The sequence below is a fragment of the Rhinatrema bivittatum genome, chromosome 2 (assembly GCF_901001135.1).
Source record: "Rhinatrema bivittatum chromosome 2, aRhiBiv1.1, whole genome shotgun sequence".
In the NCBI taxonomy this organism is placed as follows: Eukaryota; Metazoa; Chordata; class Amphibia; order Gymnophiona; family Rhinatrematidae; genus Rhinatrema; species Rhinatrema bivittatum.
This window is the reverse complement of record NC_042616.1, coordinates 460,882,052-460,899,055: the sequence shown is the minus strand read 5'-3', so window position 1 is coordinate 460,899,055 and position 17,004 is coordinate 460,882,052. Positions and strand designations below refer to the sequence as shown.

Here is a 17,004-nt window from a genome sequence, read left to right as displayed (position 1 = left end):
CCTGAAATGTAGAAGAGAGAGAAAGACCCCTGAGGAGCAGTTGTCTTAGTTAGAGAGAACCCCAAAGGGTAGTTGGAAGAGAGAGACCCCCGAGGAGCAGGTATCTAGAGCTTCTACAGAAGCGAGGGCCTTGAAGTGAAAGCAGCGTCTAAGTATGCAACTTAGAGCGGTCAGAGTAGCTAAAACCGAAGCCCTTGCTAACTCAAGGTGGTAGCGGAAGCAGAGGCTAGATATACCCAGAGGTACTGACGTCATGCGGTGGGCCACCCCCGAAGTTCCTGCCATGATGTGTATTTGAGCATAGGAGATGTGCACGCTCGCACCCTAGGCCAAGGAAGTGAGCATGGCGGATGGGGATGCCCATGCTGGTTTGCAAATGCTGAGACCCTCAGCACTCAGCACCGGAGGCAGCCATCTTGCCCAAAAAGATTGAAAGAGGAGAAAAAGAGGTAAGGCAGAGTGGTCGCAGCCGTCTGCGACCGATGGACGCAACAGATGGATGGGTCACTTTTTCATTTCAACGTGGGGGGGGGGGGTGTTACTACATCTGCCACAAGGCAGCTCCTGACAAGAGCACTTGATCTCAGTTTTGAGATCTTGACTAGCGAACTGACCTGGCTTCTGCAGAGCTCACCTGTGAGCTGACCTATCTGATAAGCCTGCCTTCTTGGATTTGCTGTTTTCATCTCTAGGCAGATTTGGGCTCTGCTTCAGGTCTGCTCTTATATACCTGGTTATTTATCTCAGGACCTTTGTTTACAGAGCAAAGCTGTCTTACTTCAGAAGGGCCTTGGTAAACAGTATGTGCTGGCAGAACAAATAGCTCAGCCCTGTATTGCGGTTCTGGCCAAAGTTCATCATCTCTATATCCCTTTACAGAAATACAGGCCAGTCTCCATTGTAAAGTCTGTATTCATATTGTGTTGCATAGTGAAATGTCTGGTATCTCCCTACAATCCTATATTTAATCGCTAATTCATCCTGCTGTATATAGACAGCCTTGTTTACAGATAAGCAAACTTGCTTTTTTTTTTCAGGGAGAAGATCCAAATCTGGCACACCTGAAGACTGAGGAAAAGGTCCTTAAAACTGAACTGTGACTGCTCAGAAGTCCTGGATAACCAATGCTCCCTTGCCCTACAGCTGTAAGGCTTTCAGCATGGGGCTTCATGATTATGTCTGATTTCAGTTTATGGGTTCCCTAAATATGGAGCCAGTTCTCAATAGCAATTTGAATCTACAGCCAAAAAAAAAAAATACAACACACATACACACACACATAAATAATTAAGAACCATAAGACCCATTTGTTCATCATGCTTCCTTTTGTAGATCCCAGCTGATCCCTGATTTTCCCTTCATTTCTTCACAGAAATAAAGGTCAATAAATAAGCATAATATACTGTATGTAAGGTGATATTTTTTAACTGGACTAACTTAACACATTTATTGTCTTGCTTTCAGGAGAATACTCCCTTCCTGTGGTCAAAACAACATCAGCAGATCAGAGCAAAAGAATCACATTGCCTGAACATACTTCGTAAGACCTTTGAAGCAGGGGACTGTATCTGTATGTACTTTGGTGTAGAGCACTGCATGAATGACCTTATGACTAATTTAGAACAATCCAGGAATGTAAAATATTTGAAGTTAAGGTCTTTTATGTTAGTATTGAAGTGTTTGATCATTTTAACAGAAACTTAGGGCTTTTAACTCATTACTAGACATAATTTGGTGTCTCTCTCTCTCTCTGTCACCTTCTTATCTCTCTGCTAATACATCAACCCTTCACTTTTTTCCTCCTTCCCAGTCACACAACCATTGTAATGACATCTATAATTCAATTATAGGTTCAGGTAATTCTGACCCGCTGATCATGTTTAGTCCCAAGGAAGGGTGTGCTAGCTCCTGAAAACTGGTCAAGAAATGCATTGTTAGTCCAATAAAAAAGGTAGACTCTTTACAATTTGTTTTGTTCATGGACCTTTATTTCCATATATTCAAATGGGCTAACAGAGCAATCACACTATTTTATCCTTCATCACCTTTGCAACTGTGCTTATCCCAGGCGTTCTTAAATTCAATGACTGGTTTTGCCATCACCACCTCCGTTAGGAAGCTGTTCCACACACCCTTTCTGTGAAAAAATATTTCCTAATTTTACTCCTGATTCTACCACCTTTGAGCCTCATATTGAAATCTCTATCCTGTGAAATTTCTCTTCCACTAAAAATTAATTATAGCAAGGTCCATATACAAAAGCATTTAGCTGGATAACTCAGAAGTTAGCTGGCTAAATGAATATTTGCTCTTTAGTCGAGAGCTGCCTCAGGGGCAATCAATGTCATCAAAGATTCAGCCGCAATTGATGACACACTCCGGAGTTACATATTTCCTATTTGTGCTCTGAATGAAGTGATCTTCACAATTGGCGCTACATGGCATTACCATATGGTTTAAAATAGAGATTCATGACTAAACAGTGGATTCACATAGCCTCTTGAAGGACATCCACTATCTATCTTCTTCTTGTAGATTCCATAGAAGGCATACTCCAACTCCTGATCCAATGCCTAATGGACATTATCATCAAAGGCACAACCCTGAAATGGTTTGAATCATTTATATCTAACAGAACGTTTTCCTTGTACAGGCATTCCCATGAGTAAGATGAAATGTCCTATTACTGGGACATTGTATTTCTGAGCAGGTTTTTTTTTTTATTTTGTATTTGTATTTTCTCCATTTAATATGACTGTGTAAGATTTATTGTATGCTACCTAGGACTTTGGCATAGGTGGGTTATAAATAAAGTAAAAAGGTAAAAGGTAAACCTAAACTGTCATGTAGGCCAACAAATCATTCAAACCCAGAAACCTCCTTTGTGGTGTATCACATGGCTTGGTCCTCTTCCTGATCCTTTTCAATATCTATATCTATCCTATTTGTGATCTCATTTAATATTTCAACATTTATTGCCCCTGTTTGCTGATGACATTCAACTGTGTATCAAAATGGAGCTTGACCAAACTGCATCCATTGCAAATCTCAATGATTGTCTTACAGCAGTAGCCCAATGGCTTAATGACCACAAACTCAAACTAAAACACTCTAAATCGGAACCCCTTTGGCTCAGCTGACAGGATCATCCCCTATAATAGTTACCCTCTCTATCAGTACCATGCTATAGCCTAAGGAGCAGTAAGATGCCTAGGGGTTCAGCTCAACCAAAACCTCACCATGGAAGCTCACATCACAAAGATGGTAAGAACTTCCTTTATGTTCCTGCGCCACATCTACCAACTACAGAACTACCTCGATAAACACATTCTTGCTGAAATAATCCATGCAATAATTATGATCCAAATCGACTACTGTAATTCCCTATTTAATAGCATCACACAATGCAGCATGAAGGGTCTCCAGCTCCTTCAAAGTACTGCCACTAGACTTTTGATAGGACCCAAAGCTACTGACCACATAAAACCTATACTCCACAAACTGCACTGGCTCCCAGTTGAAAGCAAGATAACATTCAAAACTCTCTGCATCATTTACAAGTGCATGAATAAGCAAGCACTCCAGTACCTTTCCCAACTTCTCTCCTCCTATACACCAAGAAAAGATCTCCAGTCCTCCCACATTGCCCTTCTCTCCTCCTCTGGCTTCCTCTTGCACAAGACTTTGTGCCCTCAGCTGCTATGCACCAAAAACCTGAACAATGTACCACTACTTCTACGACTTGAACTCTGCTGGCTTGCTTTTAGGAAAAATGCTAAGGTTTGGCTTTTCAGCTAGGCCATCTCTGTAGAATCCCTATTCTCCCTGAGCTAACTCCCTGCACTTCCAATTAATGATTTGTGGTTATATATCCAGGATTCCCAATGCTATTCCAACTGTAAATGGGACCGCCACTGTAAGTTACTTAAATTGCAGTTTGATTTAAATTGATAGTAATTCACCTTGAGGCCATACTTGGTAAAAGGCAGAATATCAGATACCTAGAAATAAATAAATACCTTGCAAGGTCATGGTTTATATAAAAGTAATGATCCCCGTCCTGCTGGACAAAGCAGAGATATGGATGACATACAAATAAAAAAAAAACAAGATGTGTGCTACTCTCAGTTAATTTGATGGGAATTGAAAAGAATTCAGAGGTTTCTTGAATCAATACCATCTGCAATCTTGCACCTGCTATACTGATGTTACTAAGATAGGCCTGGTCATCAGTCTAACTACGGACACCATGCCTTTCTGAATAACATGGAAGAGTTTTTTTAGCAGCCTGTAGGTGATATTGTAGCTCATTAGTAAGCCTCCCTGCTGCTTGTTCCATGGGATGCTAGTTCAAGGCTAGCTAGGCCTAATAAGGTGCTGAAGTACTAGGAAGTGAATAAGCTTAAGTTCCTTACTTTTGAAAATGACTTGTTTGGTCAAAGCTTGCACAAAATGGATGGACTTCCCTGTTACTAGAAATCGTTTTGTGAATTGCTCATTGGAAAATTTATTTATTTATTTATTTAAAGTCTCTTTTATACCGATAGCCGTTCGCACATCGCATCGGTTTACAAAAAACAAGAACTATTGTAGATAATACTGAAAGGCAACGCAAATTAATAAATCAATAAATAGATAGATAAAGAACTATGAACATGAGTAACAATATACAATAATCAGAGGTCATAAAGCATCAGGCATAAATCGGTGGTCATAAGGCATTCCTAGTCATAGAGCATTCTTAATCGTAGAACGAAGAATAGTTTACAGAGGAGTTTTATGAGGTGGGCGGTGTCATGGGGTAGGCTTGCTGGAAATAGACTACAGTATTTTTAAAGAGAAATAATTATATGTACCCCTAAAGCTCTTTACAGCTAGGTGAGCCAGACTAGTTATAAATCACAGCTGTTATTAGATGTTAATATATAGATAATTGTTTCATAACTTACATTGACCTTGACCTACTGCAATTCTGCTCATATTCTTTTGTATTCTTTTATCTTTAGACTAGGTGTTTAATTTGATTTAGTCCTTTAGAAAATTGAGCCCAAAGTATCATAAAATATATATTAAATAAACAGAAATCAAATTTAAAAAAAAGTTATGTTAGTAAATAGTCGCATAGTGATGTGCTGCTGGAACGTTCATCCTCATATTTGCTGTCTGTGCAGGTGAACTGCTCCCTTCCTCTGCCTCTCTAAATTGTCATTTTTACAGTCAAAATACTGATGTCACTTTCCAGCTTACATTGGGCGCTGGTTGCTGTAGTATGGAAGTAATCAATACATGCCTAAGAATAGGTATATCTCGCTGTGTCTGCTGGTTCTGGCCTTAATCAAGTAACTTCCTCAATAAGCTAGGGCTGAACCAGCATTGCTCACTACGCTCGCTCGTATATTGCTCCCACAGACTGTGCCTGCCAGAGTTTAATCTTGTAAACATCAGTTACCTCACAAACGATCCAGACTGTTGGGAGATTGGGGGGGGGGGGCTCGCCTTGCAAGCCACTGTTTAGACAAACATATTACTTCTGAGTACTCGGATGCCGACAAACCAAAGAGCTGCCCACTGGCCAGGAAGGGAAAAAGCTTGCAATAAAGAAAGACACCCTTTTTCCCAGTGGGAGGAAAGAAAACAAGAAGCCACAACACAGTTTCCGATGGTCTTGGTTTTGTCTCGTGTTTGGTGATGGATGCTCAGTGTGCTCCAGTCTGCATCTACACTTTCTAATAAAAAAAAAAAAAAAAAAGCGCCGTGTAAATAAATGAGGCCCTTAAAGTTTCCTGAATTTTACTGTTCTAGATTTCTGCTTCATACCTTCTCAGTTTAGTGCTTAAAAATAATTTGATTATATATTCAGAGTTTAGTGTCTTAATGGAGTGAAGGCTGGACACACAGCCAATATTGTGGACAGTGCCTGCCAAGGGTGCATCATTTCTGACAGCCCCGGGGGTTCAGAGCCACAAACTCTGTGAGTGTGCAGAGTCCAAACATTTCTTTCAGTTCATTCATTTGTTGGGTAGGTCACAGTCATTTGTCAGGTTTTCTCAAATGAAAAAAAAAATGTGTTTCTTTATTTCCTTCTGAATTTTGTTTTCTACAGAAGTCAATGGGGAAGCAAATCCATAGAGAACCCACTGACTTCACTGGAAGAGAACAGAATGTGCTGGCCTGGCTCCCATTACACAGGCCTAGGCCTAGGCCCAAGGCCAGGTCCTGTTTCTGAGGCCCAGGCCTGGGCCTGACATTACGGCCTGCCCAAGGTCGGGTTCCATCACTGAGGCCCAGGACCAGCTCCAGGCTTAAACCCAGGCCAGACGCTTGGGCCCAGCCTGAGGCCTGGTACCATCACCAAGACCAATGCCAGAGCCTGGACCAGTCTCTGGGCCCCAAGTCACATTAACAAGGCCCAGGCCTGATGTTGAGGCCCAGTACCTATTACTGAGCCGGGCCCAGGCCTAGGCCTGACAATGAGTCCTGGCCCAAGGCTTGGTCTCGTTACCAAGGCCTAGACCCAGACCCAATGCTGGGGCCCACCCTAAAGACAGGTCCCATTACTAAGGCCCAGGCTCAACGCAAGATCCTTCCTATGACATGCAAACTCCAAGCCTCCCCTTGTTTCCCATGGTATCCTTTCATGTCACTATTTAAAAACATCAACATTGTCATGCCTCCACAATTCACCCATATCATGGTATAGACAGATCCCATATAATAAAATGTAAGTATCCTTTAACACATACCCACAATGCCCTCACACCATATTCATTTCAGAGACTGTTGAAACTGATGAGGGCACCTTACAGTCTCACAGATTTATTGAGGCATGATCTTTCGAAGACAAGGGTCCACTTTGTCAGAAGCAGCTGGCAAAATGGACTCTTGTCCTCAAAAACTTACATCTCAGTAAATCTGTTAGACTGTAAGATGCTACCAGCCTCTTTGTCATTTTAACTACTGTAGACTAATATGGCTATCTCTCTGGAAGTCTTACAGGCCACTGTAACAATTAAATTATCTGCTTACTCTTTACATACTAGGCCTCACCCCCTGCATGCCATCATATTCCATACATCAGTCTATCAGGTGCAACTGGAGGATTTTTTATTTGAGAGAGTCAATGAAATATAATGGGGTGCCACAAGGTTGAGATTGGAAGGCGACCTAGACCCTCAGAAACTTTACAGATTTACATGTTCCAAATACTAGAAATTTCTCATGTCTCATGCCTAGAATAGTCCAAGATTTTTCATTACATTGCAATATCATTAACATAAAATCATCCATTAGCAACTAAACCATGATGGAGAATGATTTTTTTCTATGCACACCTAAGTTTGGCTTGCGACTTCAGGGAGTCTGAGCAAAGAGAAAGAGAAGCAGATGCTATCTATACCACACACAACCTTTCCTGCATGATCCCCCCATAACCCTACCTCCACTGCCACATATGCATAAACCTACCTTACCCTCTATTTCCACCAAAAGTAAAATGCCAAAAATAAAAAATAATAATGCTAAATAATATAGCTCAGCTGCTAGGGCTAATTAGAGCACAACAGTAACATATATACTTATTACAATACGGAGTGAATTTTCAAAGGAGCTGTGCATGTAAAAGTAGCAATCAGTATATTTAGGCAGTTATGAAAAACATTTACGTATGTAAATCAATTTTGAAAATTCATCCCTTAAATTTTTAAAAATGATTTATACAATATGAAAAGATTCATAAGCCACACTTTCCATTAAAAATTAACATTTGCAACCTTTTTTGTTTGTCTTTTTCTTGATCACACCACTCTCCATCTCTTTGCTTTCAGTTTGTCTCCTGAATCCTTTTCCTGGTTTTCCTTCCTTTTTCTGTGTCTCTTCTTTGCTCTATTTCTCCTTATTCTCATCTGTTTTTTTTATTATATCTTCTCTCTATTCCATATCACATTGCACCATCTCTCATCATTGCCTGACTTTCCTCCCTCCGTTACCCAGCTGTTCATTTTTCACCCAATTTCTCTCCCCGCATTCTTAACATTCAGTTTCTACCTGTGACTGTTTCACTAAAAACTCTCATCTCCCCCTTTATCAACCCCTCCCAGCTCTCCTTCTCCTCCTCTATCTCTTCCACCAGCACTCCATCTTCCCTAATCCTTTGTTTCCTCCACTCTCATCCTTTCCCAGCCCTCACTCTCCTCCTCTATTTCTTCTCCTCTATTTCTATCCCCATTCTCTCTTTTCCCAGAATTCTAGTTCCCCATCTTTCTCCTCCAGTCCTCTATCTCCCCGTTTATGTTTTACCCTCATCTCTCTCCATCTTCTATTCAGTTTCTTGTCTATCTCCCCTTCTGTCTGTTTTCCCCCAGCCATCCACCTACATTTCTTTAACCCTTCCTTCTGGCCTCTATCTCACAACCATGAGAAGAAGGAATATATTGTCCTTCCAGGTGCCTAAGGTTGCAGGGATAGGCAGAAAATCCAGAAGTTAGCTAGAGAAATGCAAAGAGGAGATGAACTGGATATCGTCATGCACCTAGAATCAAATGACCAGGCTAATAATGAGTTAGTAAATTTTCAAGAGCAGGTCAAGGTGTTAGAGAAGGATTTTAGCACTGGTAGCTAAATCTGTGACTTTCTCAGAAGTGTTACTTGCATACAACAAGAGAGTAGGGGGAACTGTCCTGGCAAAGAATTTCATGTTTGAAAGATTGGTACAGGGAAGAAGGAAACCAAAACTGTAACAGAATTCTAGTAGGCTTTGAATAGAAATAAAAGGCAATGTTAAGAACAGAATTTATATATTGGGTAAAAGACATGGGATGACAAGGACTGCAGGGCCCGAACTATGTGTGGGCAAAAGGAGAAGCTGCCCAGGGTCCAAAACCTCTTTGGGGACAGAAATGACTAAAATGCAAGCATGGGCCAGCAGCAGATGAAAATCCAGGTAGATTGCTAGGGGGGGCGCTGGGAGAGAGAAGGAAAGAGAACTGGGGATTAGGGTAGAGAGGGTAGGTGGATCCGGCTGGAGTGCAAATATGCTTGCCTGTCCTGGGCATTAAAATGCCTAGTTACAGCTCTAGGGAGGAGGCCTGGCTATTGGTTTAAGTGCATGTGAACATGTTTGATCATCTATCCAGAATGCTAGAGGATGCATGAGGGAGACAACAAGCCTGGCTTGGATAAGAAATAATGTCCTGCAGGCAGTCATGCTTGTGTGACTGACAGCTGGGATATATCCTAAGCTTACAGCAAAGTAGACAGGAACAACCAGGCAGACTAGGTGGGCCAATTGATCCTTTTCTGTTAATAGCTACTACATTACTATACTATTGTATTATTTGCAGAAAATATTAGACATGGAATACCAAAAAAATAAGATTTTGAATGTCTAATATTAAAAATAACTAATGAGGATGAACCAGCTCAGTGAGTTTCAGACCATGCTGGTAGCAAAAAGAGACAAAAAGGTTAATATTCAAAGCCATTTAGCCAAATAGCTCAGAAGCTATCCATCTAAATGCAGACTTTTGAATATTTTGGGCCCTTATCCAGCTAAACTTTAGCCAAATATCTCATTATGCATAGGAGCATTCTGGGAGCATTTCTGGGATGAGTTAGGCTAGCCGGATAGAGGTATCCTACAGTTAGCAGGATAAACTTATCCATCTATCTTTAAGATAGCCGTTTATATTCAATAGTGCGACTGCACCACTGAATATCCCTCTAAAGTTAACCAGTTACGTTTTATCCAGCTAACTTTGCAATCCGGCCAGTGACTGAGAATGGACCTAAAAACATTCTTCCTAGTTGTCAGTTGTTCTTTAGCCTACTTGATATGAGCTTTGCTATAGTCATCATTTAATCTTCTCTCACGCAAGCTGCAGATGGAAGTCTTTGAACTCTAAACAAATTTATTCAGATCCTTTAGAAACTCAAATGTAATCAATCCATGTCTAGCTGATATGAGTCCAATAAAATTATATTATATACTGGCTCCCCACCTCAATATTTATAACTCAAATAAATTTTAATAGACACTTGAGGTAAACTGCAAAATAGCAGAATATAGCATAAGTTTTTACCATTCCCACACAATTCTAAAAGAAAACAACCAGCAGAGAGTGGTATCAGAATCTTGTATGGTGTTTCCAATCTCATGAGCTCTTGCCCTATACAGGGCTGCAACCCCTCTCTTGATTCCAACACCGGTTGTAATCACCTCATTTACCAACTCTCTGGCGGTGGATTTTCATTTTATTTTATTTATGAGTGCAAAAAAGCCTCCCTTCATTCACCAGTGTTCTTTTTATTAAAAACCGTACACCTTATCTTACCCTTCAACCCTTAAAATATAATATTTTATATAAAGAATTCATTGAACCAAAGTGATTATTGTACTCATGTTCTTTCTTTAGAAATGGTTGAGAACGAACAATAGCCCCTGAAGCAGGCGCTGGGAGCGCGCCGAAACATTGTCAATGTCGGGCGATTTATTCGGGTGAAGTAGTACAAAGATAAGTACAAACACAGTACAGCTCAAGGAGCTAAGTATAATTATATAAAATATTATATTTTAAGGGTTGAAGGGTAAGATAAGGTGTACGGTTTTTAATAAAAAGAACACTGGTGAATGAAGGGAGGCTTTTTTGCACTCATAAATAAAATAAAATGAAAATCCACCGCCAGAGAGTTGGTAAATGAGGTGGTTACAACCGGTGTTGGAATCAAGAGAGGGGTTGCAGCCCTGTATAGGGCAAGAGCTCATGAGATTGGAAACACCATACAAGATTCTGATACCACTCTCTGCTGGTTGTTTTCTTTTAGAATTGTGTGGGAATGGTAAAAACTTATGCTATATTCTGCTATTTTGCAGTTTACCTCAAGTGTCTATTAAAATTTAGCTGATATGAGTGAAATTTAAGTGAGGGCTGTACAGCGCTAGTCCGAGTCCAGTTCCAATGGGCAGGTGTGAATGCCTGGCAACAATCTGCAAAGAATAAAATAATGAAGCCATATGCAGGTATCCAAGACGAAAACTACAGGAGTGCTGCCAACATCCACAGCCCTGCAAAAACACCAAACACATGTGCACAGGTCCCAAATTAAAAATAAAAAAAAATAACGTTTTACTTTTAAATCTACTGCAATAGCAATGAGCTCTCAGCCAGCAAACCCAGCTGGCTATTCATTTCACAAAGGACGTTTCTTCTAGAGGGATCAGCAGAGATGCCAAGAATTGGATGGGCATGGAGGCTGGAATCTGCTCTCACTCCTAGGTGCAGACCTTCCAGAACACATTTGAGCTACATTGGCAGGACACTGCATGGAGAAGGCTTGTTCTGCTGTGACCCATGCCGTACTCAGTAAATAAATGAAGGAATTCAATGTCCACTGCTGTGAAAACAGAACTATTCACCGGTACTGAACATTCACTTGAAAAAAAAAAAAAAAAGCAACAAAAAAACAAATAGCAATGTTTCCAGTCTCGTGGACACGACAGAATCAAAACAGGAACTGAGATGTCAGCATGGTTCGAAAACATCCCACAGATCTAAACCAGCCTGTAAATCAAACCAGCACCAGAGGGAGGGGTCCTCCTGTCTGTTTCTAATTTTGGACAGGAATCATATTTAAGATTTATGTATTGTTTTCATGTGCATCATGAAGTTTAACTTCTAAACTGTTGCCTCAGTCCTACAGTCATCCCTAAAATAAACCATAGCAAAACCCACTATACCAAACCAAGGCTAAAAACAACAGATCCTCCCCTACCTCCTCCCCTTTCACCTACGTTGTTGCTATCACACACTCCTCAGTGCTATTGGGCGGCCCACAGGACATTCAGAGAAATGGAGCATGATCCCTACTGACCTCATCAGAAACAGTGGCAGGTAGAAGACATTGGATACCAGCTTGTTCTGCATTAAAAAAAAAAAACATGGAGGTAGAAATTCTGACTCTCAACATCTCAACAGTAAATGGAGAAGAACTCATGGACTGTAACTACTTTAACATCTGAACAGTATTAGGATGAGGGTGAATGGGAGCATTTATTTGTTTATTTATTTAAAAGCATTTATTGCCTGCCACACCAACAATCATGTCAAGTTACAAATCAAACACACACGGAAATAAATGTACAATATGAAAAACAAATCAGAGATACCATTAAACAAAAAGGCTAACTTAATCAGCATAATTGAGCATCCTCACATTACTCAGAGAGGGCTCTGGAACATACGATCTGATAGCGCTGCGCCATTAATTGGAAAATGCTTGTTTGAATAGCCATGTTTTTAAGTTCTTTTCAAAAACTTTGGTATCTGATGTAAGTCTAAGATGCTATGGCATGGCAATACCATATTAGTGGGCCAGCCACAGAAATTGTGTGCTTAGCATACTCACCCAGATGTGCTTAGTGAATGGTCAGAATAGCAAGTAAAGCCCTTGTTCCTAGCCTCAATGTTCTTTGAGGAGGTATACATGGAGAGCAGTGCCTAGCCTTGCAGTATTGTTGTTCAAAATAATTTTGTGAATGATTGTTTATATTTTATACTGAATTCTGAAATGATTTGTGAGCCAATGTAATGTAGACAGAGTGGGAGTAATGTGATCAAACTCGAGTGCAGAATTTTTTAGTAACTAGAGCTGTCTAATTGCATAGTCTTTTAAGCCCAACATGAGGAATTTGCAGGAGTCAAACCCAGAAGAATATTAATTGCTGTAATACCATTTTTAAATCAGTGAGTTCCAATAGAGATTTTAGTCTGCGAAGCATTCTTAATTTGTAGTAACCAGTTTTTATTAGATTGTGAATGTGTGTTCTCATATTAAGGTTAATGTCTAACAGTACTCTAAGGTTAAGTAGTTTGGAGGCGATGGTAATGGTGTGATTGCCAAACAAGAACTTATGCAGCTCTTCGGTGATGGATCGTCATGTTAGATATATGATTTCAGTTTTTGAGATATTAAGAATGAGGTGGTTATGAAACAGCCATTTATCAATGATAGATTTTCAGATATTTGAAAGCATTATTGATAGTTAATAATCAGAAAAAAGAACTGAATATTGCCTGCGTTTTTGCAAAAATGTAGTCCCAGGCCAATAAGTAAACTTAGAGGTGAAAGATATACGTTGAAAAGGGATGCGGAAAGTGCGGAACCTTGGGGGGATTCCAGTATTAATTGGAGTCCGCTGTGATGCTGTGTTGCCAATCTGGATTTGCTATGTACAGACAGATAGAAAAGCATTGAACCAATTTAGAACTGTACCACAGATGCCAATCTCTGCGAGGCAAGTTGCCAGTATACTATGGTCAATGGTACTGAAAGCGGCTGATATAGCAAGGAGAACCGAAAATCACTTGATCGCTTTGATCACTGTCGAAACCATGCCATAGTATGTCAGTGATTGGTAGGAGAAGGGTCAATGGACTCTGGTTTTTACAGAAAACCCATTGATTCAGATTTAATAGAGAGTTTTTCTCAAAGCAGTCAGTAAGTTTTTTATTGACAACGTTCTCCAGGATTTTTGACAAAAAAGATAAAGAAGAAATTGGCCTATAGCTGGATAAGGGATTGGGATCATAAGAGTGATTTTTAAGTATAGGACGAACAGAAGTCTTTTTTATAGAATCAGGAATATTTCCTTCCGATAGAGACAGATTAACTATATGGATGATGTAGGGAGAGATTTAATTTCAAATGCATTCACAGTGCATTGGAAGTAATCTAAGGAAATATTTTTTTACAGCGATGGTGATATACACATGGAACAACAGCCTAGTAGAGGTGCTGAAGATGAAAACAATATCAGAATTCTAGACAATATCAGAATTCAAGAAAACATGGACAAGCACAGAGGATCTCTCAGGGAGAGGAAGGAACTATAAAACTGAATAGGAGATGTTTCCTAAAGATTTGGATGCATGTTTCTGCTCCTGAGTTATTTGGAAGAAAATTCCAGAGAAGAGGGCCAATTACTGCAAACATCCTAAACCTAGGTCTACAGAACTATAATATTGTGCTAATAGGGATATCTCCACTCAGGGCCTTGTGCACAAATTGCATTGAAAACTGAGTTTACTGTGATTACTGTTATCAGTGAAAAAAACCATGATAAAAAGAAAAGAAAATACACAAAATGTTTTTAAGAACTCAGAAAAATAAAAAAAATTAAAAATGTTGTACCAAAGAAACATTTTCTTGTATTTTCTAGGAATGTGCACAGGTAAAAAATTCATTTTGATTTGTTTATGTTTTGTAGGTCACAGTCATTTGTTTATTTGTTTTATTTGTTCATTTCTTTCCCAGTATAGTCAATGGGGGGAGCAAAGCAGCCTACTGAGGGCTCTCAAATTGGGGTTTTCTAATCATTTCTAATGAAACTAGTGGGTAGACATCATCAGAAGGATGAAGGCCTGCCAATGCATCAAGGCTAGGTCAGTGTGGCACCAAAAGTGGCATGAAGAGCCCAAGGACCCATAATGGGGCAAAATAGTACCAGTAGTGGCAGGATTTCTTCAAGGCAACCATAAGAGGAGCAAAAGTAGCAACAACAGTGAACATAACACCCCAAGGCTTCAAAACTGAAGCAAAGGGCACCAACAACAGTGGCATGAGCCCTACAAGATTGCATGAAAGGAGCAAAGTGCAACCAAGTGTGACAAGAACAGCTCAAGGCAGCATGAAGAGGAAAAAAGCACCAAAAGAGGCAGGAAAACCCCAAGGCAGTGATAGAAGATCAAAGAAACGTGAAGAGGGGCATGAAGACCCAAAGCATCATGACAGGTGCAAAGCAACCACAAAGTGTGCCAAGAACATCTCAAGGCTCCAAATGAGATGCAAAGGGCACCAACCAAATTGATACAATGCCCTAGGCAGGGAAAAGTCAGAGGAAATCCCTGGAGGAGGCCTGATGTCATTTCCATATGCATCATTAGGTAAAGAAGCTAGCTGGTCAGGCTTGTGGTTGGTCTTCCCTTCCCTATGTATAATCTGATCCTCAGCCTTGTCAGCGATCCTTGCCCCACCAAGGATCATCACTACAATTAAGAACTGTGCCCTACCCCCTGGTACACTCCTTAAGAAACTAAAGCAAGCAGGCAGAAGATTCAAACACCGCTGACAAAAATCAAAATCCCAACCTGATTAAATCATTTGCAGAAGACACCAAAACACTACCGCAAGGCAATGCTTGAAGCTAAGAGAACCTATTATTCCAAAACCATGTCGCAAGCAGCAAACTCACCATGAGAACTTTTTGGCCCAGCCAAACTGATTAGAATGACAGTACCCATACCTCCATCCCTCCATGTTGAGGCCTACTGCAACAAATTTGCAGAATTCTTCGCAGACAGAATCTCTAAGCTCACAGCTGGGCTCAGTATCAACAGCAAGGTCCCCCTAACCCAGCATATCCAGACCCAAATACTCAGGCCCTCTCCTCCTTCTGATTCCTGTCTTTTGATGAAATGGACTCAGTCCTTACAAATCTCAAGCCTACACATCACTTACAGATGGACCTGTACCCAAAACTCTCAAACAAGCAGTAGTCAGACCCACTCTAAAAAAACTTCATCTTGACCCTAATAAACTCAATAGCTACTGTCCGGTCTCTAATCTCCCTTTCCTTAGTAAACTCACTGAAAAAGCCGTCTTACAAGAGCTACTAGAGCTCCTTCATTCCATTAACAAACTGGATACCCACCAATCTGATTTCAGACCATTCTACAGCACTGAAACAGCCCTAACCTGCTTGGTTGATGACCTGCTACTATACCTAGACCATGGTCAGCAAACTCTCTGTTATAATCTGGTATGGTTGTGAACCCTGGATCGTAGTGAGAGCTGACTTCACCCTCAGGGAGGAGCCCTGTGGGGACTCACTATGAGAGGCGTGGCCTCAGCTGAGACGGACACAGATATAAGAGACTTTATTAGAGTAGAATGTGGGTAGTACCCACAGTGTGGAAAGAAAACACAGTCCAGAGTAGTAAGGTTGCTCAATGATGATATTCATGGTAGTGGCCCGCAGAGCGGGGTACTCCAGGAAACTCCTCTCAGATGGCACACCTCTCAGAGTAGATCCGGTAGTGGCCTGCAGCGCGGGGTATGCCGAGAATCAGCGAGTATTAGTTCAGAGAGGTGCAGGAGGCCAGCAGAGCAAAGTAGATGATGGTATTCACTCCAAGTGTAGAGGAAGGTAGCTGGGATGAGCATGGTAGTGGCCCGAGGCACGGGGTACACTGGCGGTTCCATCAGAAAGGTGGTAGAAACGAGAATAGCACTCACAAGGCTGAACAGGCAGGATCACAAACAAGGACAGATGGATTCTCCAGGCAGGAAGGCCCTCCGAGGAGCAGATAGTCAGAACGTAACAAGGCCCCCAAAGAGCGGTTACCTAAGGCATTCTAAGTCCAGGAGTTTGGGAACCAGTTTAGTGTAGCAAAGCGAAGCATCTCCAAAGGAGTGGAATAAGCAGGAAGGAAGTCCTTGCTAAATCATAGGAAGCATAGGCTGGATGGTATAAATACACTTGGTGGGTGACGTCATGCAGAGGGGATGCCCCCGAGGTTCCCACCGTGTCATAAATAAGAGAGAGCCTGGCGCGTGCGCGTACCCTAGGTTATCCCTGATTCAAGATGGCAGATGGGATCGCCCACGCTGTCCCAGGGACGCCAGGGAAGGCGGCGTTTGCAGGCTGAGGCCGCCTTGGTTCTGAGAATCGCTGGTGTAGGGAAAAGAGAGCTGAGCAGCAAAGGTCGCAGCCGTCTGTGACCGACGGGCGCAACACTCTCCTAGTACTTTTGGACCTCTCGGCGGCATTTGACAGAGTCAACCATGAGAACTAAGAATATCTGACACAGCCTTTGCCTGATTCAAGCCTTTCCTCCAGGATCACATGCAGACCATCACTCTAGGCCAGGCATCCTCCTGAATCTACCCACTCCTTTGTGGTATACCCCAAGGTTCTATCCTCTCCCTTACTCTGTTCAACATTTACTTGGC

General features: G+C 41.3%; 1 protein-coding gene across 1 annotated transcript in view; it reads left to right on the top strand.

The window, feature by feature from the left end:
- ERP27 (endoplasmic reticulum protein 27) overlaps nt 1–1,950 on the top strand; it is a 111,684-nt gene extending 109,734 nt beyond the window's left edge. The window contains exons 7-8 of the mRNA XM_029590475.1: nt 1,038–1,145; nt 1,465–1,950. Of these exons, the coding sequence (XP_029446335.1) occupies nt 1,038–1,100 (63 nt within the window). The 3' untranslated portion in view covers nt 1,101–1,145; nt 1,465–1,950. The remainder of the gene's footprint in view (nt 1–1,037; nt 1,146–1,464) is intronic.
- Nucleotides 1,951–17,004: the final 15,054 nt, after the last annotated feature.